The sequence below is a fragment of the Vulpes vulpes genome, chromosome 13 (assembly GCF_048418805.1).
Source record: "Vulpes vulpes isolate BD-2025 chromosome 13, VulVul3, whole genome shotgun sequence".
NCBI lineage: Eukaryota > Metazoa > Chordata > Mammalia > Carnivora > Canidae > Vulpes > Vulpes vulpes.
The window spans coordinates 153,409,913-153,436,126 of NC_132792.1; the positions used below are offsets into that span (position 1 = coordinate 153,409,913).

Here is a 26,214-nt window from a genome sequence, read left to right on the forward strand (position 1 = left end):
GCCTTTGCACCTGGAGCTTAGGGGAAATGGCCACATCCAAGCTGTCACGTCAGAACCCTCCCTGGTGGCTCCCGACAGCTGGGAGTGCCCAGGGCAGCACCATCTCCATGTTCATCCCTCCTGGAGCCCAGGTGATTCTGGAGGCTGTGCACCATGTTGCGTGGAGAAGGCCACGGTGTTTATGGACTCGGGTTCTAGAATCCGAGAAACCAGGTTCAAATCCTGGCGTTTTCACTTATAGATGGGTGAACTCAGACTACTTCCTGCCCTGCCTTCATCCCAGGTTCCTTACCTGTGAAATGCAGGAAGGGACACTATCCTCTCGGGGTCATCGTGAAGACCAAACGAGGTATTAGATGTGCACCGTTCGTGCATGCTAATACGTGCTCACTAGGTCATTGCTCATTTTAAGATTCTCATTTCCTGCTCTCTGCCCTAAGAAGCCGTGGACATGAGGATGTTTAAATGTAGTCCCTGCAGCCGGGACTGAGGGACACTTGACAGAGCAGAGGAACAAGATGAGGACCTCTAGGGGAATAAATAAGTGCCCCTGCATGGGGGGCCTGTATCCGATCTCCAGCACAGGCAAGCCCCATGCCCCACGCCCCACCACCCTTGCCCAGTCTTGAAAGCTTAGGTCTGCTTGACCAGAAAAGTCGAAAATGACTCTCTGAGTATTCTGCTTCTGGAGAATTCTACTCGGCATTGTGAATTCAAAACATCGGTCGGGGACAACGAAGCCCCAGACTCCCAAAATACAGTTCTGCAGACTGGCCTGCCCCGGGGCTTCTAAGTCAGTAAGACACCAGAGCACAGGCCAATGGTCTGCAGACTCCAAAAATGACCTGCTAAGTAGCCAGGTTGTCCTCTGTGGGGATGTCACCCCCCACTGCAGGGGCCGTGAGCGGGACGGCGTGGACTCCCTCTCCTTCTCAGTTCTGTCTGCACTTGGCCAGCCACCTGGCCTTTCTCGAAGCCAAGCTGACCTGTGTCCCAGAGCACCCGGTTCCCAGTGCATGGGCTGGATGCCTCTGTCTTCTCATGAGAGCTGGAATTTCACTGTCCTAGGGTGGGGTGCTAACCTTAGTAAGCGTCCACAGTCATCACATGCTGAGGCTCCTGGGTGGCTCAGTCCACTAAGCATCTGCCTTCAGCTCAGGTCATGGTCTGTGGGTCCTGGGATTGAGCCCCCTTGTTGGGCACCTCAGTGGGGAGGCCTCTCCCTCCTCTGCTCCTACTTTCTGTCTCTTTCTCAAATAGATATAAATTTTTTTTAAGAGTCATTATATACCTTTGTGAGCTTCATTTTTTACCTGAAATAGGGAAAATCAGCCCTTACCTATTATGATGAGGGCCACAGGTAAGAAAGACAGTGCTTAAGAATGCAGTGTGACCTAAAGAAAAGAGAATAAGCCTGGGTACCGGTGCATCAGGGATGCTACAGGCACTGTGCTAGGCACGTAACACACAGCACCTCTTTCAAACCTCACAAAAAAACAACAATCCTCCCCATGTCCTAGATTCAGTCAACAGGGTTCAGGGGAGTTATATCCTGTCACCATCCTAGGAAGTAGCAATGCCACCCTCAAAGCCCTGATCCGATGCAACCTAGAGCCACACCTCTTAAAGAACATTTTCTGTGCACCTTTCAGCCACCAGGAGGCTCAATTTAGTATGTGTCCCCCACGTTGGTTATTCTTGGAAGGTGTTATCGGTGCTCGGGGACGGTTTGTCATGCCTCCAAGAAGAGGCAGGCCTGAGGAGCCCTCTCCAGTGTGGCCCTGTCGCCCCCTCTCTTCGCAGTCCACCTCTACAAGTGTGCGGCCCAGCGGGAGAGCTGCGGCCTGTGCCTCAAGGCCGACAGGAAGTTCGAGTGCGGCTGGTGCAGCGGCGAGCGCAGGTGCACACTCCAGCAGCACTGCGTCAGCCCCTCCAGCCCCTGGCTTGACTGGTCCAGCCACAACGTTAAGTGCTCCAACCCCCAGATCACCGAGGTGAGTCCCTCCCTCCTGCAAGTTCCCAGAGTGGGGGTCGGGGTGGCCCAGAGCCAGCCGAGGGGGCCCGGGGGTGCCACGGGAGGGGAGTTCACGTCGAGGAATTGGTAAGTGTGGTGCACGGTTGCTGTGGGGAGCGGGAGGCCTGTCTCGGGCACTTCGATGGCCCGTGTCCAGGTGTCCGGGGCAAGCGAGTGTGCACCTGTATCCTCAGGCCAGCGCGTGAATGGGCGTACCCGGCGGGTGTGCGCTGCGTTTGAGGGAGGCAGAACCAGCCCAGCCTCCCTGCCGGGCCCACAGAGCCAGGTGCAGCCCCTGGGAAATTGGCTTCGTGGTGGCTGAACATTGCAGAGAGCAGGTTTAGCTTTTCTCAGCAGAAATGTGATCTCGGGAGCTGCAATTAGCTCAGGGTTGCAAAGTTGAACACGAAACAAGAAAGTAAAAGCAGGCATGACATGGGCCACCGTGCCATTTCCCGCGATGTGCTCTCTGTCCCGATTTGTTTGTGCATCTTAATGGAAAGAAATAGGTAATTAATTATCCCTGGAGGGGGGGCGGGCATGATGTTTCCTGAATAGCAAATTGCAAAGGCAGATGAATAGATGATATGAATGAAAAAGCAGCTGCTCGGGTTTTGAATGGCCTGGGAGAGGAATAGTTGTATTAACTTTGGTTGCATTATGTGTTCATCACTCTTCACGGCTCCCTATTCACCGACTGTCACTTGTGCTTTGAAGCTAATTGCACGTTCCTTATGGTGACTGGGACTAAAGGCGCGGGCAGGTAGCTCTGTGGTCTGCTCATTTAGGAAAGCAGTGAGGGCTGCTCCTTTGCTGCCTCTCCCCCGAGTGGACACGCCGCCCCCTTCCCCCACCGCCTCTTCCTGAGTAGCCGAAGAAAGCACCTTTGGCCCTCACCGATGTCACCGAGTATTGCGAAACTTCTGGAGCATGCCTGCGATCATTTTTGAAGCCTCAGATCCAGAGTAAGAAAACCCTCAAGATCAAATGAGTGTTGTTAACCTGCAGATGGCTTCTTTGAGGAGGGAGCAAATGTGTGTTTAGCACGCTTGGCACTGTCTCGTTTAATCCCACAACCTACCGTGGGAGGTAAATGGTCTCACTTCCATTTTGCAGATGAGGAACATGAGGCTGGGGTTCCCCAGTTCACACAGCTCATTAAGTGGCTCAGACTTAGTGGATTATAGGACGACTGGTAGAGTCACCAGGTGCCCAAGTAACCTAGAGCAGGAAGCAGTGCTTCCCCTTCCTTGGCACCCAACTTTCTCAGCTAAGGGAGAGCAGGAGGGTGCCATCATCCGCATGGCAGGGCCTCGCAGGGAAGTGCAGTGCGGCGGGGTAGGTGCTCATCATCCTGGTGGGAGGGTGCGGGAGAGTGGAAGCTGCTGCCACGCAAGGATCGGGCTTTGTCCGCTTCATTTTACTCACGGACGTGGCCTGTGATTAGTGCCTACTGATCCATCTCGTGTCTTCACATCGCTGCAAAAGTGGTTGTAGGGACTCCTGGCGGTGCCCCAGCCCTGCCCCCAGAAGCCAGCTCCCTGAGCTGCTCAGGGCTCCCTGCCTTCTGCCTGATTCTAGTGATTTCCAGCAACTGCTGGCCTGAGAACCTGCTCAGGCCTGGGGTGGAGGGGAGCTAACTTAGGCAGGGCCTGGCTTCCATCGGCTCCTCTCACCTGCACCAACCCGTCCACTCCCCGACTGGCAGGGGCGCCTCACAGCAGCCCTCCGGCAGCCTCTCCCTGGGAAATCTCTGCCTCCGTGTCGCCCCTGCTCACTGACCGGGGACCGACAGCCTGCTCCATTCACAGAGGACACCCAAGCTACATGATGCTAATTAACCCCCTGAGGTAATTAGGCTGTAATTGATTTTCCCAGGGAACACAGCAGCAGGAGCTGGAGGCCCCAAGCGGTGGGGTCTCCTGTTGGTGTTTCTCAAGTAGAGGCTGTGGAGAAACGGAAGAGCATCTCTGGGGAGGAGAGACAAGCCCGTGCTGTGTCTCAAGCCTTGCAGGGGACATCATTCGGGACAGGACATGCAAGGGGGAGGATCCAGGCCTGGAATATTTTATTCACTGTTATCAGGAATCTCTCCTTTCATTTTGCATCTACTGCCCTCAACCTGCCCTCCTCCCCCTGTAAAAGTCCTCTTCAGTTCTTTTAAACGTCTCATTTTTCAAATAATTTGAGACTTATAAAAAGGCACAAAAATAGTACCAAGAACTTTCACATACCCTTCACCCAGATTCTCCGAAATTAACATCTTATATAACCACAGCACAATTATCAAAATCAGAAAATTAACATTTAGACAATAATGCCATGTAATATACATGCCTGATTCACGTTGTGCCACTGGTCCCACCGATCGTCCCCCTTTCTCCAGTCCAGGATCCAATCCACGGTCACGTGTGATGTTCCGTTACCTTGTTTCTGTAGTGCTCTGGCTCTTTCTCTCTCGTGACCCGGATACTGTTCAAGAGTACAGGACAAATATCCCTCAACTTGAATCTGGCTAATGTTTTCCCATGATTTAATTCAGGTTCTATATTTACGGCAAGAAGTACTAACAAAAATGTGGAGTGCACGTCAAAGGGACACAGGAGCCAACTTGATTTGGCCCCAATAGCCAAATCTGTGGCAATCTGAGCAAGAAAATAAATAATGATCCTAACTGACTCATAAGCAATAGAGTAAAATAAGAATCTATGGTCCTTATTGATATAATTAAACAAACGACTCACGGGGGAGAGAGGAAGCTCTTCTTCTACTAGAATTCGAACTCAAACATGTAAAAAGGACTTAGGGAAATAGAAAATCACCATTTGGCAAAATGCACAGTAATAATTATTTCAGGAAGAATGGCCGATGAATACTAAAATTAGTGAATGAAAGTATGATGAAAAATGGGATATTTACATAGTCTCAAGCCATCTCCCCACAAGATGTGGATTAATTACAACAAGAAAAATAGAAACCGTACGGAGAAGAAACCTGGTAGATGCTCCTTTTGCCACATGATCAAAGTTAGTATCGCCAGCAATGGGAAGAATCGACCTCATGTGCCTCTCTGGCATTTGTTACCAAAACTGTATTATTTGGTAAAAGTAGCTTTTAAGGAAGAATCAGCTCGTTTTCTTTACCTAGGCTTTCTTGGGCTGATTCCTTGACATTGGCATAGGTCTTTTTCTTAATAATCAGAATTCTATGAGATCCATGCCTTGTATGTGCCCCTCCCCCCTTGTCTCTGGCCCTTGCCTTCAAAATGTGTTCCCCACCCCCTGTGCAAGCCCACGTGCAAGAGCCATTTACTACGATCGTTGTTGAGGGGTGAAAGGTGAAGAATTCTATGATGGCCGGTGGTGGCTGCTGGAGGCAGCAACATCTCCAGGGCTGGAGACAGATGGGGACTGGGATGGGCACCGCCCTGCCCAGGGGCAGGGGGATCAATGAGGTGACCTGGAATGAGTCCTGCTTTAGGAAAAGAAATGGACTCAAGCTCAGTTGAATGAACAGCTGGGTTCATCCTTAACCCATCTCACCCAACTGTCTCCATGGCAACCAAGCCCACCCCTAGAGACTCACCTCCTGTGGTAGATTCATGGAGGACAAGCCTTAGGGCCGATGGAATTTCCCAGTCTGCATAAACTTCAGGTTAGAGACCCCCTCAGGACCCAGCATCTGCTCCTTCTCATCCAGCCCGTAATGTGATAATGATGCTGTCCCCTGTGGGGGATCCCAGGCTGCTCCCATTCTAGCTGTCATCCCGCGGCGTCTGCGCACGTGTCACCTGTTCAACCCTGGGGACGAGAGATGTGCAGAGCTTCGGAAAGCCCGTGAGATGCCTGGCCCACCACGTTGCTGTGCTTTCAGAACTGCTAGGACCTCAAAGAGGAGGATGTTACAAGCCCCCTGCTAGACAGGAAAGCCCAGAAGCAACATTTTCTGACACGCTGGGAAGGGGCAGCACTCGGCAGAAACAGAAAGGAGACCGAATATATAATTGGGGAGAAAAATGTAAGGGTCTAGAGCTCACGTGACAGAGGTCTCCACTGGAAGTATGTTCATCTGCTAGGGCTACGGTGACAAAGCACGACCAACTGGGTGGCTTAAACAGCCGTGAACTATCTTGTCTTGCAGTTCTGGAGGCTGGAAGGCCCAGATCCGGGTGTTGGCAGGATTGATCCCTTCTGATGGCTCTGAGGAGCCTCTGTTCCGTGTCTCTCCCTTAGCTTCTGGTGCCTTGGGAAAGCAGCAGTCTGGGTATCCCTTACCTTGTGGACGCATCGCCTTCATCTCTGCATGACATTCCTTTCTGTGTCTGTCTCTAATTTTTTGTTTATTTATATAAGGACCCCAGTCGTATTGGATTAGAGCTCATACTAATGACCTCATTTTAACTTGATTACCTCTGGAAAGGTACCTGACTCCAAATAGGTCACATCCTGAGGTAATGGGAATTGGTGCTTTAACATATGAATTTGAGGAGGATAAAATTCAACACATAAACGAGCATTGCAATAAATAAATATCCCTTTAATGAGAAACCACTGCATGTCATGCACTGTACTAGGCTTGGAAGTTATCACATGGTTAGTTCTGGGAAGGGAGGCAGAGGGTGCAGTCTCTCACTGCAGAGCCCCAACCTATCCCTGAACATGGGCCACCTGGAGGAGGCTGGAATTTGCTTGTCCCACAGGCCACGCTGCTTCCTCAGAAGGGCCTAGGACAGAAACTTCTCATCAACACCCTTTACTCTTGTCTCCTGTTTAGAAGGAGGACTACAGCACAGACCTAGGTCTTGACACCTAATGAGGACACTTACCTCAGGTCAGGGACATGAACACACATGCTCTATATCCCCGAGTATTGGTATAATAGCCAAACTCTACTGTATACTGTGACCTTTGCATACCTACTCATCCTAACAACCCTGCAAGATACCTACAATTATCTTCACTTAAGAGTTGAGGAAACAGTGCTTAGGGAAGTAAATAATTTGCCCAAAGTCATCCATTTGGTCAGTGGCAGAACAAATTCAAAACCAGGGCCCTCTGACTGGGTGTTCCCTGGCTATACACTTTTCCACCTCACTCCACCACAAGTGTACCAAAAATATCTGTGCCCAGGATCAGAATTCTTTTGGAAGGTCCCAGGAGACACCAGTAAAGCTGGGAGCATTGGCTACCTTTTGTACTGAGCCTTAAGATAACCTTCACCTGTCTTCCCAGACATAATTAGGTCTGCACTTATTCCTATGAGTGGTGGGGGAGCAGAAGGAGCATTCTGGGTGTGTTTAAACTTAAGCTGACCCCTTCTCCCTGTATAGGATAGATGTTACTTTAATTATGTATGTTTTTTGGAGTTCTCGGACTCGATTGGTTTCTGGTTGTGTCTGTCAGTGGGGTGATGGGGTTGAGGTGAAAGTTGGAAATGACCAAGCCTGGCAGTTCTTTCTTTTCAAGCATCTGAGCTTAATGAGAGCCCAGAGGATGGGGCCAACGTAGCTCATACCTGCAGGGGATGAGAGAGATCAGGATAAAGAATAAGCAAAGCAGGCTTAAAATGCAAGGAGCAAATTTCCAGTCTTGGGTGTTGGGGTCCTCAGGGATGGGCCAGGAACCCATCACCATTTGGGCACCAAAGAATATTCCTGTGTGTCTCTGAACTCACCTGCCATGTTGCCCAGTGAGGCCACACCGATGCTAGCCCGTAGGGGTGCTGGTTTTGCAGTTGTCTCTTCATTGACCACATTGTAGATTTTACTCTGTGAATTCTCCAACGTCACTATCTTGCCCCATCCCTCACTAGTTTATGCTCAGGGAACATAAATTCTCTTTAACACTATCTTGAGTATGTGTAACTGGGAAAGAAAACCAAATGTAGAAAACCATGTGCATTGCTCTCTAAAATCAAGCAAAAATAATAGTTGATACAATATTTGTTTGAGATGATCCGTTGCTCTTGCATTCCTTCTGCTCTCCATCTGCCCAAATAATTTAAAGTGTTTTTTTTTTTCCCTTGGATTCTCTCAGTTGTGAACGCATTTGTGAAATTGTTTGGGGAGTTGGACATTTACAAGTATTTATCTGTAAGGCTGCAGCAAATCTCTGCAGGAAAGGCCAAAAGCCACCTGCCCAGGGCCAGAAAGACTCGCTGCAAAGTTCCCAACAAATAAATAAATATGTCAGCCAGCTTTCCTGAGAAACAAGTCAGCACTCTGATCTCCCGTTCATTTATTTGCAGGCCTCATTAATATAACATCACTGCAACAAACAGCTAACGGGGGATGGTGTCAGGATGAATAATGGAGTTACTCTGCTGAGATAACAATTAGGTTTTGAATGTACTATCAGCTAAGACAGAGCCAGCAAGGATTCTTGCCGGGTAGGAGAGCTGGCGCCACAAGGCCAGAGATTCCTGCAGAGCTCGTCAGCTGGGCTCTAGCCTACCATGAAGAGTGTGCACATTCTCATGCACACACGTGCCCACACACACACATACACTCACATTGGAAAAGAATGTGACAATTTGGCATCTTGAATCCAGCATCCAGGTGTCTCTGGGGCCAAGTGCCAGGTTGGCATCAAAATTTGCAGGCGCAAAGTTGGCACCACTGCCCTCTAAAGTCAGGAAAACTCTAAGCACCAGGAAAGGAGCAAGTGGATTAGTGAGATTAGCTGTCTATATACTGGCATCTTGTCCTCCCTGGCTTGTCCTGATTCAGGGGGCCACTCAGGGCAGAACCCTCTCGATCCCAGTCTCAGACACAGGAGCTTTTAATACAAAGCATGTCCATCAGTTGGGGGGTATCCATCCTGGAGCATCTTCTCTGGGACCCCCTCCCTCGGCTGCTCTGGAAAGCTCTGATGTCAGCCTCTCCCGTCTCCTCTTAAGAGCCCAGTCTAGGGTGCTGACAGCCTGTTGGAGACAAGGGAAGAGCCAGACAGGCCCGTCAGAAAAGCAGCCACGCTGCGCCATCTCCACAGCAGCCACTTCTCTGGATTTCAGCTAGCCTGGCTTCTGCCCAGACTTCTTCATCATCAAATCATAATAAGAAAAAGGATAGCTAACTTTCACTGAAGGCTCGCCTGGCCCCCAGCAGCACACTCAGCACCCTATGTCATCTCATATAAGCCTTATAACAACTTGTATGAGGGAGGGGCTTCTGTTATCATTAGCCCCGTTTTACCGATGAGGAAACCAAGGCACTTTATCAAAAGCGCGCTGCTAGTAAGTTTTAGAACCAAGAGCTACCCCGCAGCTGCTTAACTCTAAAGCCCCCACATATGACCTGTACACTGTCCTTCATCTCTCGCCAGGGCTCAGTCCACAGAACTCTCAGTCCACAGGGCTGGAGGCGGGAAACCTGCCAGCACGGAGCTCTCATCCAGTCCACTGCCAGGATGGAAAGAAAGCCAGCAGTCCCCACTCCTGGCATCACACAGAGAGACTGGACAGGCACAGGGAGAGATGACCGGGGCGGGGGAGGGGGGGAGGTCAAGGGCAGCCGGTGCACATTTGCGTGGGAATGGGGACAGAGAGGAAGGTGGGGGAGTTGAGAAGTTCGGAGACATGGGGGTGATCAGCAAAGCCAACTGCACAGCTTCTGGGAAAGTAGCTCGTTCTGGCCTTCACCAAGGGAGAGGGGCTGGGGACCTCAACAGAGGGGAACCCACGAGTAGCATAGGGCCTGAATTCTCATGCCTGATGACTCTCATGCCTGAGGGCTCTCTCCCGGGACAAGAGGGTGGTCCACTCAGGCAGTGCGGTTGGAGGCTAGAAGCACAGGTGAGCTCGACCACTAACCTTGGGCCCATCACTTCACCTCTCTGGGTACTACTCCCCATCTGTTATAAGGAAATTATAATAGGACCTCCCTCACAGAGTCTGTGGAGCCCTACATAGGATAAAATACGTAAAGCCCTTGGCACAATTCCTGGTTCATGATAAGTACTTAATAAATGAAACGATATTAGAAGAGGCGATGATAAAGCAGATATGATAAACGATGGTAGCCAGCGTTATCAGCACTTCCAATGACCAGGAGCCAGTGTCCAGTGTCTGTCTTGGCTCCCACCGTGTCTAACAGGTGGGAGAGGCAACCCAAGGAAGCCAGCTTCGCTAGGATGGAAGCCCGGCCTCGTGAGGCCCCCACCAAGAAGCAGCCTTCCTCCGACCCCACGAGCCCCTACCCTGCAGGAGCCCCCAGTGCCACCCTCCAAGGCTGCACCCAAGTCCCAGGGGTGGCCCGGGCGGTGCTCCCCAGGCTGCCGAGCCCCTGGGCCTGGGGCTCCTCATGCTCCGCTCCCCGGTGCGGCCCTTCGGAGCTCCCCAGCTGTAATTAATCGGCTGCATCTGCTCCCGCCCTTGGGCGGCTTCGTGGCACAGTTCCCTCCGAACTGTTCAATTAGTGGCTGCAAGAATCAGGGCGAGTGTAGCATCACGGCGGCTGCTTTCCAGGTCACGGCACCCACAGTGGAAAACAAACATGACCCAGTCTGGCAGGAGCCCAGATTTGGCTGGGGTGCTCAGGCGCTCTGCAGGGCTCGGTTGGGCCCAGCGGCAGGCAGGTGGGGTCCGAGTCGGTGGGGAAGTGGCTTCCCAACAAGAAGCTGTGGGAGGCTTCGAGATGGCCCAGCAGGAGACTAGTTAGTGCCCTACTGTCAGCACAGGTCAACCTCATCCCACAAGCCTGCTCATCCTGGCATAGGATGAGCTGATAAAAAATACTCAGCCAGATGTGGATTAGCCACATATATACCTGGGGCCAGGCGTCGGGCAACTGGACTGAAGCCTCTGCCCTAGCACATTTCCCACATTCTCCTTCTGAATGCTGCGTATGGACAGACATTTCATTCTATAATCAGCCAAAAAGCCAATACTCTTAAGGCAAGCTCATAACACAGCTTAAGCTCCCATTAAGATGCAAATAAAGGTTTCTTTCCAGAGAAGAGGCTGGCAGGCTAAGAGGAAACTAAAATAGGGGAAGGGACCCCAGGGAGGAAAACAGAAAAGAAAAAGGGACCTGGGAAAGAGACCTGGGGTTTACCCTCCCTCTGGGACTTGCCGAGGACTGGCGTGGTTAATGGTGTGTGTGACAAGTGGAGGGAAGTCATCTGCACAGGCGCTCCTTACTGCATGTCAGACCAGCCACAAGCCTACTTTGGGTCATTACCCTCTCAGAGGACGCCTGGAAGTCCAAGGGTCTAGAGAAAAGCATCTGAAACGATCAAAGGGTTTAAGAAAACAAGCTCTTCCAAGAAAAGGCTAACAGAATTGCAGAAGCGCAGGCCTGCCGTGGCTCCATCTGGGTCTTCAGTATCTGAAAGATATCTGACGAGGGGACAGCCGTTCTGCTGTCCGTTCCATGAGCAATCACACCAGGAATTGGCTTAAATTAAAGGAAGAGAGTTTGCAGGAAGAACTTCTGGAGATTCGGGTGTTACGATACTGCGTCACTCCCGAGCAGCCCTTAGACACCCCCCTCCTTCCACCTGGCATGACGGAACCCAGTTTGTTCTACAGCCTGGTTGGGACCAACCGCTTCCCAGTAACGGAGAACTGGGGATATCATCGGAGGGTGCTGTGTTCCAGGCAGTGTGCTAAGCATCAGGTTGCTAAGCAAAAGTGAGATCGCCTCTGTCCCAAGATAGTTATTATCTTATTGAGAAAAGAAGCAGTTTGCAACCCAGCATGGCCATTACGTCCTCGGGCCCATTCACAAAGGGCAGTGGGAGCAGAGGAGAAGGTGCTGGAAGTCTGCTCGAGGGGATCAGAGAAAGCCTCCCCGGGAAGGCAGATTTCAGCAGAGCCTTGCAGGAGAGGTAGGACTTTATCAGTGGACATGCATGGCCATCGGCAGCGGAGGGGGAGCAGCATGTCAGATGCACGTCGCCTTTAGGCCCTATAGCCTGGGGACCCTTAGCTCTCCGCGGGAGCACAGAGTCCAGGACAGAGCTGGACCAGAGTGCTGGGGCGATGGGCGCACAGAACACGGGAGAGCAAAAACCCCCTGCCCCGTCCGCCCCACCCCCCGCACTTAGCAACAGCAGCTGCTTCTGGGCGCTTCTCTACCTCATCCCCTACCTCTGAGGTCCACAGAGGAGACATCAGATGGATTTCTGGTCCACGATAGAAAACATGTTGACTAGCACGGAGCTGAAATGATCAGTATCTAAGGATCCCGGCGGATCTCTCAAGTTTCCAGCTCCCCTCCCCCTGTCTCCGCACCCTCACTACGCACACTCACACACACTCATACACATCCCAAACTGTCAAGCCATTTGTTTGTGTGGGTGTCTCATTCAGAATTACTTTCCTGGAAGCATTCATTGAGTTCATTGTGCAGTGCTGTGCCTACCCCAGAATGGCTGATCGCCAGGGGAAAAGGAAATGGCTAGAAGGGAAGGAGGAAAGAATGAAGACCATTTTAGACAGGGCCAGTGTCCTCCCAAATTTATTCTGGGTGAAAGGGTGATGTCTGGCTCAGGGCATGCTTCCGCGCAGGGCCCAGAATCCACCCAAGCCAAGGCCCTGTCCTCGGCAGCATGGACCGGCTCAGGCTGGGGGACGCCTCTCAAGCTTTCTCCAGTCAGCCCTTGGGCAGCTCTGTCTACCCCCTGTCACGCCAGCAGCTAAGTTCCCTGGTCCCTGTGTCCTCCTTCCAGAGAAACAGAAAGATCCCCAAGCATCTGTAAACTGCCATCGTCCCACATTTTTATGATCTGGGAAGGCACAGGTGCAGGGGGAACACCAGAGAGGAAATTGCCCATTGTCAAGACCTGCTCTCCAAACCACCGTCATACAGGGACTTTCCAGGTGTTGTTTTCCTTAACCTTCAGAACATCCCCGTGAGGGAAGTATTGTTATCTGTTTTCTGATAAGGACCCTGAGATTAAAGGTCGCATAGTTCCTAAGTGTCAGAGCTAAAACACGAATTCAGGTTTGTCCTACGCTCTTCCTGCTGCAGATGCTACCCGAGGGTCAGGTGGGCTGTCTTCCCTCTCCCAAACTAGCCAGCAGCAAAGGCCTCCTGAAACTGGAAGCCAGGACCATGTGGATCTGGCCACCATCCCAGCCCTGCCGTGGTTCCCCTCGGTCAGTGGTGAAGGTCTTAAGACAACTCCCGTCCTGCCTTTCAGCCTCACCTCTCTCCTGCCCTGGAGCCCCACAGTTTCCCTCTGATCTGAAACTTCCTTGTCGTTCTGCAAACTCCACCAACTTGCCTCATTGTAGACCTGTGTCATTCTCCCAAGAGAACCAAGCTTTGCAGATGCTACACTGAGCACCCTGCAATCTAGTGCTGCTTTTAAGAGACAGCCTTGTGGACCATCTCCAGCGTGGACTTGGGACCCCACGGCTAACTGGTCTGAAGTGCTTTCCTAAAAGATCCCGTTCACTTTCTCTCTGGAGAGCACGTCCTTTTCCGTCAAGCTTCCCCTCTGTGGCTTCTCCCCAGTACTTGGTCCTGGGAGACATAAGGAAAGCCGGAGGCCTGGGTGTTTACCACCCCAAGCCACTGCACACACAAACCTCAAGGCCCTTATACTCAGTCTCAGAGTCACGTGGAAGCCCTCAGGTGTTGGCAGATGTGTCCGACGGGATACCTTTCGCTGGTCCTTTGCACCCTCAGCCCAGACCTCCACCTTGACCCACTCTGATTTTAAGCTGGGGGAGAGCAAACGATATGCAGAGGCACGGAGATTTTTAAAGTGCATTGTGTGGGCATGAGCTGCTGGCATCTGGGTATAGAACGTGGAGGACATAGGGTAAGATAGCGGATGTGGCTTGAACAAGCGACCAAGATCAGAACTTGAAGGACAAGTGCCAGACCAGGAATTAGGGACTTTGCCTTGACAGTGGTCAGAGCCATTAAAGGATGGCTGAGCAAGTGACTAGTAACCCGGCCACGTGTGTGCTCACGAAGGTCACCAAGTGCTAAGAAGTTAGATCTAGAGGAAGTGAGATCTGGCGCTGGAACGTGGAGGCCCTTGTGGTTGGTGCGGGTGAGAGGTGGTGGGGTCTGCTTATCGCTGACCCTGGAACACAGAGTGGGCCACAGATTCAAAGGATGCCAGGGAGTGAGATCTGACGGTGGCTGGTGACTGTTATTTATTATACATGGTAGGGGAAGGAAGGGAAACAGTGGAAGGTGCTTGCAAGACTCCTGGCTGGGTGCACAGTGATCCCATTGGCCTTGAAAGAGAATCTGTGGGGGTAATCAGGTTGGGAGTGGAAGGAGGAAAAATTAAGAGTTCATTTTTAGACACGGTGAAATTTGAGGTGCCTGAGGGACATACATGTGGAAATAGAGATGTCCAGGAGCAATTGGATATATGGATATGGAGCTCGGGAGAGAGGTCTGAGCCAACGATACAGATTTGGAAGTCATCGGTAATGGAGACCTGGGGGATCCTTTTGCAAATCAAATGCACACCACCTCTATGTTTGGGAAGTCCTGACTCTTACACATCAGTTTTGTTTTAAGCAAGGGAAATGTAAGCGGTGTCCCTTGTAAGCCCTAGGGAATGGGGGTTGCTTAGTTCCCTGATCCCAGACTCCTTTGCCACCTACCCCAGGTGCTGGTGGCATAGCCCAGAGCATGGGGTATGTTGGAAGGAAGACCCCAGGGACCCAGCATCCCCCAGGCATTTTCCAGTGACCTGTGAGGACTCTGATTCTCCAGGTTTGGATTCCAGCAGCTGGTAGCTAGCTTAAAAGTGATGAGGCTGGCGTCTCCACACCCCTAACTAGCTATCTCTTTGACATGTGCCTTCATGCCAAGACTCTAACAGTTGCTAACAATTTAAAAAAAAAGTCTTTCTTCTGTAAACAATATGTTGGCGTATGCAACATGCAAGCTGGCTTATGCTTCTGAGCGGCTCTGTGCTGGCAAATGGACCCTGCGGCCCCTCCTGGTGCCCACGGTCGTGTCTCGGACCCCAACCCTCAAATGTCAGGAGGGGACACTGCAATGACTTGCCAGCTGAAGGAAGCTGCCTCGCAGATCCTGCCAGCGCTGCTGAATATCCACAGTACAATCCCCACACGCTACCTGCAAGATGGAAATATTTTTAGGCATTCCAGAAAGATTTCGTTTCACAGTTTTTCTGAAAGGTTGTAATTAACTGCAGCGAGCAAAAGAATGTATTTTTAAAAATAAAAGTGGGGGAAGTAGAGCAAAGCAAGCGCCACGGTTTTGTCAGTTCTTTTTGGTAGGTGGGTTCTTGTCATCCAGGGGGGCTGGGGGACGGGCGAGAGGGGCCAGTGGAGCTCACTCCAAGTGGATCAAAGGAGAACCGGGCACAGAAATTTGCTCGAAGCAAATTCTTTCCGCCTGATGTCTCCTGCAGGGGCGCGGAGGCATCGCCTGCCCTGTTCCTCATTAGCAAGGGTCCATCTCGCAGAGCTGGGGAGACCCCAGTTCCAGGGGAGAGTGCAACAGCCAAGATCCACTAGTGGTTATTTTTAGAATCCGGGGCGCGGGGGTTGGGGGGGCAGGAAAGTCATGGGGCCATTGGTTCCTCGTGCCAGCGCCTTTCTCTCCAGATTGTTCTGCGTCCCCCCCACCCCCACTCAACGCCCAACACACAGAGAAGTCTCCGAACCACCTCCACTATCCCTCCCTTGATTCGTTTCATGAATCTTGTTTATTTTTATTCAGAAGGTGGGTATTTTATTCCCAGAGAAGGGAACCGGAGCCCCAGACAAGGAGACTTAGGTGAAATGAGCTCCCCCGATGACAGAGTTCATGGCCTAGCCCGTCAAGGAGGGAAGGAACCCACACCGTGTGAGCCTTGCAGAAGAGGATGGGGGTCAGGAGGTCTGACTGACTTCAAGTCCTGGCTGTGCAGCCAACTTGCTGAGAGCCCAGGAGTCGGCCAGGCAGGGAGGGAGCCTGTTCCTCCTCCCCACTGTCATCTCTTCTCTGTGCCCCCATCACCTGGGCATTCACGGCCAACTTGGTTGCACAACTCATGGTGCCCACCTGACAGGAAGAGCACAGTGTCCTTTTGGGGGACAGGGAGGAGGGAAGAGTTTCCAGAACCTACCACAGCATTTCACCTGTACTAACCTGTCATCTCTGCCCTGGGACACACTTGACTCCACTGGCCACTTGATGCTCCACCAGCACGTATGGGGTTAAAGGGAGGCTCCCAGTGGGGCCCGAGGACAGAAGGTTCCAGGCTGCAGCTCCATTTGGGATATTCTGGTGGAGCCTTGGCCTTGACCAACCCACCTTTCCCTCCCTCCCTCCCACCCAGTTGGTCTTGCCTTTCTTTTGGTAATAGTGGAAAGAGTCTCAGACTTGTTAAATAACAGTATGTATACGTCATATGAGAATCTTAGTGTAAGACACCCCGACCTGCTTCCAGGGATTGAGTTCACCTCTAACTTCCTCCTACTTCAGATCACTATGGACCACAACAGATGAACTGACCCCCTGGGCCCTATCCGTTCCTTCCCAAAGAGCCGCATTTTTCCGCGAGCCTGATCTCATCCCAGACAGATGTTTACACCTTGGGAGAGCCTGATTCCTTTTCCTGTTGGGTCAAAAGCAAAATGAGACAGCATTTGGTGACTGAGTGGGAACTAACTGAATGATCCTTGCAAATGAGAAGTCAGCCAAATTTGGGAAATCCTAAAGTTGCTTTTTTTTTTCCCCCATGCTTCTAGCAGGTATCATGGGATTTTTTTTTTTTTTTTTTTTTTTTTTTTGCATCACAATGTCAGACACACTTTGTATCTTTCATCAGACCCCGGAAGCAGTACCTAATCTTGGACTCCTCTGGGCTCCCACAGCTTTTCCTCCAAATCCGTCTTATCACTGTGTGCCCCGCATCGGCATTATTAATGGCTTCCTTTATCTCTTCCTCCTTGACCAGAAGTTCCTTGAGGGCAAATTTTCCGATTTCCTGCGTATTCATCATTGTAACCCCTACCGTGTCTAGCAGGCAGGAGTGGCAATAATAGCACATAACAATTACAAAGCCCTTTCTGGTTTACAAAAAGCTCCCAAACACGCCCTATCGGGAGCTCGGAGCAACGTTGGTAGAGATGATTATCCCCCCTTCACAACTAAGAACTGAGGTTTAGGGAGACTCTGTGACTTGATCACCATCAGGCAGCTGGGGAATTAGAGACACATCTCAAACAAGGATTTTCTGCCTCACGTCTAGGACTTCCTGATAATGTTCTAAGTAAATGAACGCATGAATGAATTCATGACCTCAAGAACCGAGGAAGTAGTAGAAAGGAGATGATGTCAGGAGCCCAGACAAGCTGACAAGTGGAGGCAACATGGTCCATTCACCCCGATTCTGGGTGTGCAGCCTCCCTCGGGGTGGGGCAAGGGCACTGCTGCCCCTGCCTCTGTGGCCTTGCAGGTGTGTGATCCCATTTCCCTCCCGCAGATTCTGACGGTGTCTGGACCACCTGAAGGAGGGACTCGAGTGACCATCCATGGCGTGAACCTGGGCCTGGACTTCTCTGAGATCGCCCACCACGTGCAGGTGGCTGGGGTGCCCTGCACCCCCCTGCCAGGGGATTACATCATCGCAGAGCAGTGAGTCTGGGGTGCTCTGTCCCATACTTTTCCCCTTGCAGCTGAAAGGGGGGGAAGCTGCCTCTCCCTTCTTGGGGATTTCTCCAGGATTCCCTCCCATCCCATGGACCCTGCCTGGGAAGCCTTCCCAGAGCCCCCTTCCCCTCCCACCTCCTCTCCCGAAGGCTCCTATCCTGAGTGATTCCCCGCTCCCTGGTTCCTGTGGCATCAGAGCTCCCAGCACGACCCTGCCCCTCGGTCTGCCTTGGCCCGGCTGGTGGCACCTGAGCCTTGCTCCCAACCAACCCAGGCTCCTCCTCGGTCCCCCGGACCCCTCCCCTGCCAGCCCCCATTGGAATGCATCCCGCACGGTGGGCTGCGGGCAACAATTTGTTTGGCTCGTGGGGCTCTGACAGCAGCTTAATCCGAGCAGGGCCTTCGCCGGAGCAAATTCATTTATTTCACTAAGGGAAATGTCAGCTGGAAATTAGAAAATAGGCGTGTAGTGGCGGACAGGCGAGCGGGGCTCCAGGAGTGACATATGTTCCAATTTGGGGCGTTCATTTGGCAGTGGCGCCGGCTGTGGAGGCGGTGGGCAGGGATGGGCACAGAGCTGAGGGCAGAAGGGTGGAAGGAGGGATGCTTTCCGCCCCCCCACCCAGGAGAAGGCAAAGGGAGCATCCAGATCATTCTGCTTGATTTGTCAGGTAAAGTGGGGTCAGGTCACCCAGTTCTACTGAAAACACAGCTGGGCCAGGGGTGCCCAGAACCCTCCGAGGAGCAGCCTGGTGGGAGGGGCTTCTCTCCCGTAGCCCCACCCCTGGGGTCCAGGCCCCTCCCCCTGGGCCTCCCCAGAGTGGGCCTTGAGTAACACCCAGAAACATGACAACACTTTATCTTCTGTCAGCACTTGCACGTCCTCATGCGTTGTCTCACTTGTAATTGGGGAGGACGCCGAGAGATAAGTGCTGCCCTCGCCCTTGGCAAAGCAGGAGAGAGCCACAGTCTTGGAGAAGTGAAGGGACTTGGGCAGTTCACCCAGTGCACAGGTGGCCAAGCAGAGCGGGAACCCGAGGCCCCTGACTTCTCCAGATCTCTCCATCTCATAAGAGCAATGGAGCAAGGCTCCTGGACAAGAGCCGTCAGAAAATTCCGTGACCCAGCAGCAAGTGGCCTCTGGGGCCACTGGGGGCAGGGCCCGCGGTTCCAGTGTGGCCCAGAGCAGGCTCAGAGTCAGAGGAGTGAATTCCCAGACTCCGAGGACCACAATGAGGACCCCTCGCCCCCGCAGTGGGGACAAAACGGGGCTGTTCAGATCCTTCGAACCAGACCCAACTTCTGGACAACCACATATCCCTGCGAGGACTGACTCTTGGAGGAAAGACTGGCCGGGTCTCCAGAAAAGAGATGGGGGGCTGGGGATTGACAGAAGCTGTGCTTCTGAGCCAGGCGAGGAGGTCAAGGCATCGGGGACAGGAGGCAGGACAGCCTGTGGGGTCCCTTCCCATCAGCACCCTGCCAGGCTGGGCTAGATACTCGGTCCCGCCATCCCCGAATCCACGGTGGCTGCAAGGATCTGCCTTGGGCCTCTGGATGCAGGCCAGGGCTCCTACTTAGTGAGATGCCGCAGGGCCAAAGGACAGGGTCTCGGGGACCGACAGGTACGGCTCTGAGCTGAGGAGTACAGTCTTGAGCAGCTGGACGTGGAGACCTCATGAGCTTTGGGACTCGTAGGTGGTCTAAGTCCTGGCTGCTCCGGGGCCTTTGCAAACTGTCCGATCTCTCGGACCTTCACCAGCCTGGTGGAGATCATGAAGCCTACTGCACGGGCTTGGGGGGAAATTCAGTCAGATGGGGAAATGGAGACCACCGTGTGCCTGGGAATGTGAGGGAATAGTCTGTCTTAGAAATCAAAGGCCCCAGGGCCACGGGGGAGAAAGAGCCGAGAGAAACCAGAAGTGAGGATGTGGGGGGAGCCGGGGGAGGTGACTGACTGGTCGCCGGGGGTCCCTGCCGAGACTGGTGGTCCCCACCCTAAAAAACCTCCCACCGCCTTCTTCTGGGGCACAGGAAGGGCAGGAGGGAGCAAGCGCTCTCCGCACCTCAGCTGGTGCAGCCCTGCTTCCCAGCCGTGCCAGGCTCATTACCACTCTCAAGGTTTCGGAGTTTGTGAACCTCATTAAAGCCTCCATCCCAGGCAGTGAGCAGCAGGCGCAATCGTTACAGATGTCTGGGCGAGATGAATTTGGCTAACCGGGCCAGTGCGGTGTCCCGGGTGCGGGCAGGATTAGCGGGCACGGTAATGGCTCACCGTATGCTGGTGCCACGCCATCCATCACTCAGCAATTAGGTTAATGTTGGTTAAAGGGCCCCACTTAGTCCTGCAATCAGCACCCCACCGGTCTGTGGAGGGCCAGCTGATTCCATCACAGGACGATTTCTGGGTGATTAGACACAGGTAGAGGCCGAAGCTCAGCCTCTCCTGGGACAGGGACTCTGTGTGAGAAGGACTCAGCCGAGGTCCTCAAACACAGCCTCCCCCATCTGCTGCACCTGTGACCCCCGTCATGGCTGGCTGGATGTTAGAGGCGTGTGCTCCCCCACCCAGGGGTGCACGCTCATGGGGAGAAAGGCACCATCTCTGCCAGACTGTGGGGGTGAGGGCACTGGACTGGGTGCCAGGAACTCAGCTACTGGTGAGCTGGGTGACCTTGGGCAAATCACTTTGCTCCCAGATTCTCAGACGTCTCATGTGGAGAATGAAGAAGTGTAGACATAGGTGATCTCGACAACTGCATCTATGATCCTTGGGATGTCAGAGCAGTAAACTGTGTGCCCCATGGAACTGCAACTCCTCCCATCAGCAAGCCTGTGGGCATCACGAATGTGTCTCCAGAAGCTCCCTGTCAACCAGGAGGGAGTTGAACCTCCAAACGTTGAAGCTGGATGATTATTAGTTTCCTCATTTTGCAAGGAGAAGCTTTAGGCATCCCCAGCTATCGTCTCCTTATGGTCTATAGGGAGTCTAGAGCCACCAGAGACACCGGGAGGAGGCCAGGAAGGCAGGAGGCCCCCAGAAATCAGACCACAGGAACTTCACCAATTTGTAAGGCTTGAAGGAGGAAGTGGTGCACACGCCGCTGCCTGGGGTCATCTACACCCAGGAAGGTAGGGGGCATAGATAGATGTCAGCACCTTAGGAACCCAGCTGGTACTTCCCCACCTCCCCCCACATCCTCTCACACCCCAGCATCCTCAACTTCACCCTGGCATTGCTGCCATCGCTACCCTGCCCCTTCCCCAAAAGACAGAGAAGGCACCCGTTAATTCTATAGCGGTAGAGTAGAATGGTCAAAGGCCTCAGCGTTGGAGTCAGGCGGGGCTGGACTTGAACCATGGCTCGTCCACTGTGGCTGCGGATGGGCCGCTCAGCCTCTCTGGGCCTCAGTGCCATTGCCCGTGAAGGAAGGGAGCACACCGTCGATCTCTGGCGCCTCGCTGCAGCCCAGTCCCTGCTCCCCTGCGTCACGCCGCTCCCGGTGGGGCATTCGGAGCCCCTTGGGCAGTGCCCGTCTCCCGCCCATCCCTCTTCTCCCAGGCCCTCGATACATAAAGCTTATCTTCTGGGACATGAGCCCTGAGCAAGAAAATGTTCTAGAAAAGACGGTGCACCTGAAGGCTTTGGGCCATTGTTAACCTCCCTCCAGAGAGAGCTGAACAGCCCATTTTAGGCCTTGTCCTCTCCTAGACGGACCCCTGAGTCCAAGGAAGGAAAAGTATGCCCCCGACTCACATGTTCCCATATTTCCTCTCCCTGATGCCCAGTCGAGCCTGCCATGATTTCCTCCTCCTTTCTTCCGGAGGATGGCTCTGGCCCTGGGATGGGGGTGAGGGGTGGGAGACAAGAGAACCCTGACTAGAAGAGAGGGACAGAGATTGATCTGCTTCTCCCCTCTTATTTGTCCTCCTCTTCCCCTGCAGTAGATCACAGAGTCTCCCCTGCGGCCCCTTGGGAGCACAGAGACGCGGTTTGCAGGGGGGCAGGGACCCCAAGCGGGGGGCAGGGACCCCAAGCGGGGGGCAGGTGCTGGGGCCCAGGACCCAGGGGGAGGGATTTGTTACTCCAAGCAGGTAGCCGCATGAAAATAACCACACACAGTACCTTAAATTAAGCTTCTCAAATGCTCTGCTAATGAGGTTTAAGAAGACAGTTACGTGCAAAAAACTAATTGATCATCACCACCGCCTTTACTCCGCGTTCGTGATTCATTTATTTATTCATAGAGGAAGGGAAGGGAGAGTCTCCTTCCGTGAGCATTCAGTACTGTCTTGTCGAATCTAATATGCTAAACGTAATAAGACAGTTATTGCATGTTAAGTAAATATTCACCGGGAGTTAAAGTACTTATTTGGGATTAACTGTTATGAAGGAGGTGGAGATCCCTGGCACGCCGTGTGTGTGAGCATGCGGCGTATTTGTTTAGCGCGAGTTTTATTACATCGAAATGAAATCTCTGTTTAGTTACCTTCCTTCCTAGAGAAGCTGTGGAGATAAGCACCGCCCGGTTAAACACGGATCTTCCCCGCAGCGCCGGCGGAATGCTGGGGATTAGTGCACCAGGGGCTGTTTCCCCGACGCCCCGCTAAGCAAACCTGCCAGGGGCACCGGACTGTTCTGAACTCTCCCATGGTGTTGGGAGGAGAAGGAAAGTCCTTTCTTCCGTCCAGAGCTTCTTTGCCCGGGCCTGGTGGGGCTCTTGCGCTCCCCCCCGCCGCCCTGTGCCTTATAATCCTAGCAAGAGGAACCCCCCAGAACCCGATTTCTCCAGTCTCTCCCACCCTTCTGAGAAGGCTGCTGTGGCCAAGGCAACCAGTCTCTAAATGTGCTTGTTGTAAACGGATCTCAGGCACCAGGGGAGTCATCACCGGGGGTATTGATCTGAACTTGAGGAGAGAGAAGGCCGCACCCCCCTCTTCCCTCCAGCTACCCAGCATCTTAATGTGAGACGTGACTTCCAACCTCACGGCTGGTTCACTGCCTCGCCCACCAGCTTGGTGCACTCAGACCTTGATTAAGTGGGAGTCCGGTGTCAGCTGCCGTCCTAATGAACTCGTCCACCGTCCACCCCTTCGCCTGCAGCCGCAGGACTGCGCTGCTCCCGTTGGCTGGGAGCTGGGAGCTCCTGTCTGGGGCGCTCACTATCTCACCAGATTATCTCTTCCCTTTTTAAAACTCACTGTGGGAAACGAACCACAATTGAATCCGCTTGGCAAACAGGCCCTCACCCCCTCCTTTAGGGAGACTTGCAATTTTGTCTTGTCACGCAGGAAAGAGCACTAACTGAATCACTGCTCCCAGGTCTCTCTGTTGGACATTGGGTTTTATTCGACAGCAACCCGGTAGCTACCCAGGGCTACGTGCCGCACTAGGCAATGGGAATACTCCAGATACGGGTTTATTCAGAGAATTAGGCAGCATGGAGTTCCGAGGCTCTGCAGGCTTTTGAGGTGATCTCATTCATCCTCTCCCTGTATGGATGAGAGGCTGAAGCCCAGAGAGGGAAAGCACTTTACCCAGGGTCACACAGCCGGACGGGTGAGCAAGCTGAGCCTTGGTAGGGCACGTGTGCAAGGGGGTGATGAGTCATTTAATGGGACGGGGGTGAGCAGTGCAGGCGAGGATGCCAGCTGTATCCCAGCCTCTCACGGGAAGCTTTGCTCTCTCCTCAGGATCGTCTGTGAGATGGGCCATGCCCTCGTGGGCACCACCTCCGGGCCCGTGCGCCTGTGCATTGGCGAGTGTAAGCCCGAGTTCATGACCAAGTCGCATCAACAGTACACCTTTGTGGTGAGTGTGGGGTCCTGCGCAGGGCTGTGAGCTCCCAGCAGGGCCACACTTCTGTTCCAGATTTCACCCCAGGGAGGCCCCAGAGCCCGCTCCCAAGCCAGGACTACCCCTGTGTGACTACCAGTGCTGCTAGAGTCCCAGAGAGCCACAGGTCGGAGTTCTAAATAAGGCCACATCAGGCCTTTCTTAGAAAGCGTCTGCCTTCGGCCCAGGGTGTGATCCTGGAGTCCAGGGATCGAGTCCTACCTGGGGCTCCCTGCAGGGAGCCTGCTTCTCTCTCTGCCTGTGTCTCTGCCTCTCTCTCTCTCTCTCTCTGTCTCTATGAATAAGTAATTAAAATCTTAAAAGAAAAGAAAGTGGATCCTTCCCACCGGGTGGGGAGGGGCTGCCCCTTGTCCCGCCAATGTGACATCTTAGTCTCATTCCAGCCTAATGAGCACAGATCGCCTGAGGGACCTAATTAAAAAGGTCTAAATTTATCCACATGCTTTGTTTTCTGCCAAGGATATTGTAAGTGGGAATTTAGAGAAGTCACTTCAAATCCTGTGGGGACGAGCGTCTGTGGCAGGCCCACGGGAGCGGGGGGTGGGGGGGTACGTGTGAGTTGCGCTGTGGGATGGTGTGGTTGTGTGCACATACACGCACACTCTCACACCTGAAAACATCTCTTGGCGCTCAGGCAGCAGGTAATAGAATCACAAAGGCTTTCTTTAAGGCTGGGGCTGTCTTCCTACCGAATCAATAGCGTGTTTCTGGGGCCCTGGAGTCTGCTGGGGCTGTCTTCCCACTGAATCGATAGCGCACTTCTGGGGCCCTGGAGTCCCTCTTCTGACACTTACCTGTATCACCACATTGAGTTGTTCATTAAAAAGTGTTAACACCAGCCGATGGGGTCAAACCAGCCTTGCTGGGAGTTTTGAAAAATCATTAGACCACAAAATTTTATTCTCTCCAAAGCATTTACTGCTTGCTTTAGGTTTTCCAGGCTCTACCTTCCTATCTTGGCATCTCTGCTTTTTTATCCTACTCGTCTTTTTTTCTCAGATGGGAGAGGACTGCAGCCTACCTGCTGCCAACCTACCCCGTCTCTGATGCAGGACAGACAGGGTCTTGCAAACACAGAAAGTCTGGGTGGAGAGAACTGTAGACTGCCCCTGCTGGGGGTCAGAGGTGGGGGGGGGGGGGGCTTTAGAGATAATTTAGCCCACCTTGTCTCAATGTTAGAGCAAACAAAAGCCCAGAATGATCCAGAAACTTGCTTCAGGGCCCGTGGGTAGTGAATGGCTGATGCGGACTAGAATTCGTGCAGGTGTAGTTGCTCAATTAAAAGGCACTTTCCATTCCACTCCTCTGTCCTCCGGGCAGGAGCAGTTGTCTCTGATTTAGGTCAGCCACCCGATGCATTAGAGACCAGATGACACTTCTTTGAAGCTTCAGATTTAATTTTACAGCTTAGTGAGTTTACTAGAAAGCCCTGGCCATTGATGGGCCAGCCTCCTCATGAAGGTTGGGGAAGCCACGCCAGACATTTACTGACAGGGCTCTGCCCCAGGCCCCCTGCTGTGCCCCCTCACATGCTTCAGAGGGGGCAGGACCTGTGCACGGGCCACTAATGGAGAACTTTAGCCCCTTGGTGGCTCGATCTAGACAAGGATGCTTTATTCAGTCTTATCGATTTTGTGCCAAAAAAAATCAGTACCGGCTCCAGATAGAGAAGCATTTTCAAATTGCTCTCAATTTGTAAACTAATTGATAGATTAGTCAGTGCTACCTTTGCCTTCCCATCAGTGTTATTATGAGCGTGAGATTCCCCAAGGAGTTAATTAATTCTGAAACGTGGTCCTTCTGCCTTCCCTGGACATACCAGAGCCTCTTCTTAGAAACAGTCTCAACTCCGGGATTAGAGATTAGAAAGGGCAGGAAAAGTACCTGCACCCCGAGCATAGACTCAGTCCCTCCTTTGACCCTTATGTCTAACCTCGGGTCTGTCACTTTGGGCCAAACCTGAGCTGTGATCACTTCCCTGCTTCTTTTCAAAGAATCCTTCCGTGCTGTCACTCAACCCCATCCGAGGACCAGAATCTGGAGGCACCATGGTGACCATCACAGGCCATTATCTCGGGGCTGGGAGCAGTGTGGCTGTATACCTGGGCAACCAGACCTGCGAGTTCTATGGGTAAGATGCGTTCAAAGGAGCCCTAGGAGGCTGGTCATGTGAGGCGTGTGCACACCTGCTCCTGGGCGTGTTCACACAGGTGCCCACCCCATGGCTTCCACAGTGTGGGCCACGTCCTGGACCCAAACACCATTCCCATCCCTGTGCGAAATATACAGCACTACTCAGTTTGTAGCAATACATACCACTAGTGAACATATCAAGGGACTAGATGCTTCTAAAAATAATTAGGATGAGGGCCATGAGGACTGCTGATGAGGAAGGTCCCAGAAACTCTTCAGTCATCATTGGGACTGAGCATTGATGAGGTCCCCATTATGGAGACTTGAGAAACATGGAGACCACATGGCCTCAGTCATCAGCAAGCACACAGACTCATCCTCAGGGCATCTCTTGGGCATAAAAACCCAAACACCTTCTATTCGCCAGATACACTGATGAAGCCCTGGGGATCCGCAGAATCCTGAGAGAATTCTGACAGGACCCATGGGTGAGACCCCAACATGCTCAGTAGTATCTCGTTGTCTCCTCCTCGGATTATAAACTCCCCGAGGGCAAGGACTGCGTGTTCTCTTCTCTACATAGTTGATGCTCAAGGAGTATTTGTTCAGTGACTGACCAGACCCTAA

At 52.7% G+C, this 26,214-nt stretch overlaps 1 protein-coding gene across 1 annotated transcript in view; it reads left to right on the forward strand.

The window, feature by feature from the left end:
* PLXNA2 (plexin A2) overlaps nucleotides 1–26,214 on the forward strand; it is a 207,888-nt gene that overhangs the window by 156,066 nt on the left and 25,608 nt on the right. The window contains exons 12-15 of the mRNA XM_025982299.2: nucleotides 1,804–1,994; nucleotides 17,431–17,582; nucleotides 23,292–23,409; nucleotides 25,449–25,585. Coding sequence (XP_025838084.1) covers nucleotides 1,804–1,994; nucleotides 17,431–17,582; nucleotides 23,292–23,409; nucleotides 25,449–25,585 — 598 coding nt within the window. The remainder of the gene's footprint in view (nucleotides 1–1,803; nucleotides 1,995–17,430; nucleotides 17,583–23,291; nucleotides 23,410–25,448; nucleotides 25,586–26,214) is intronic.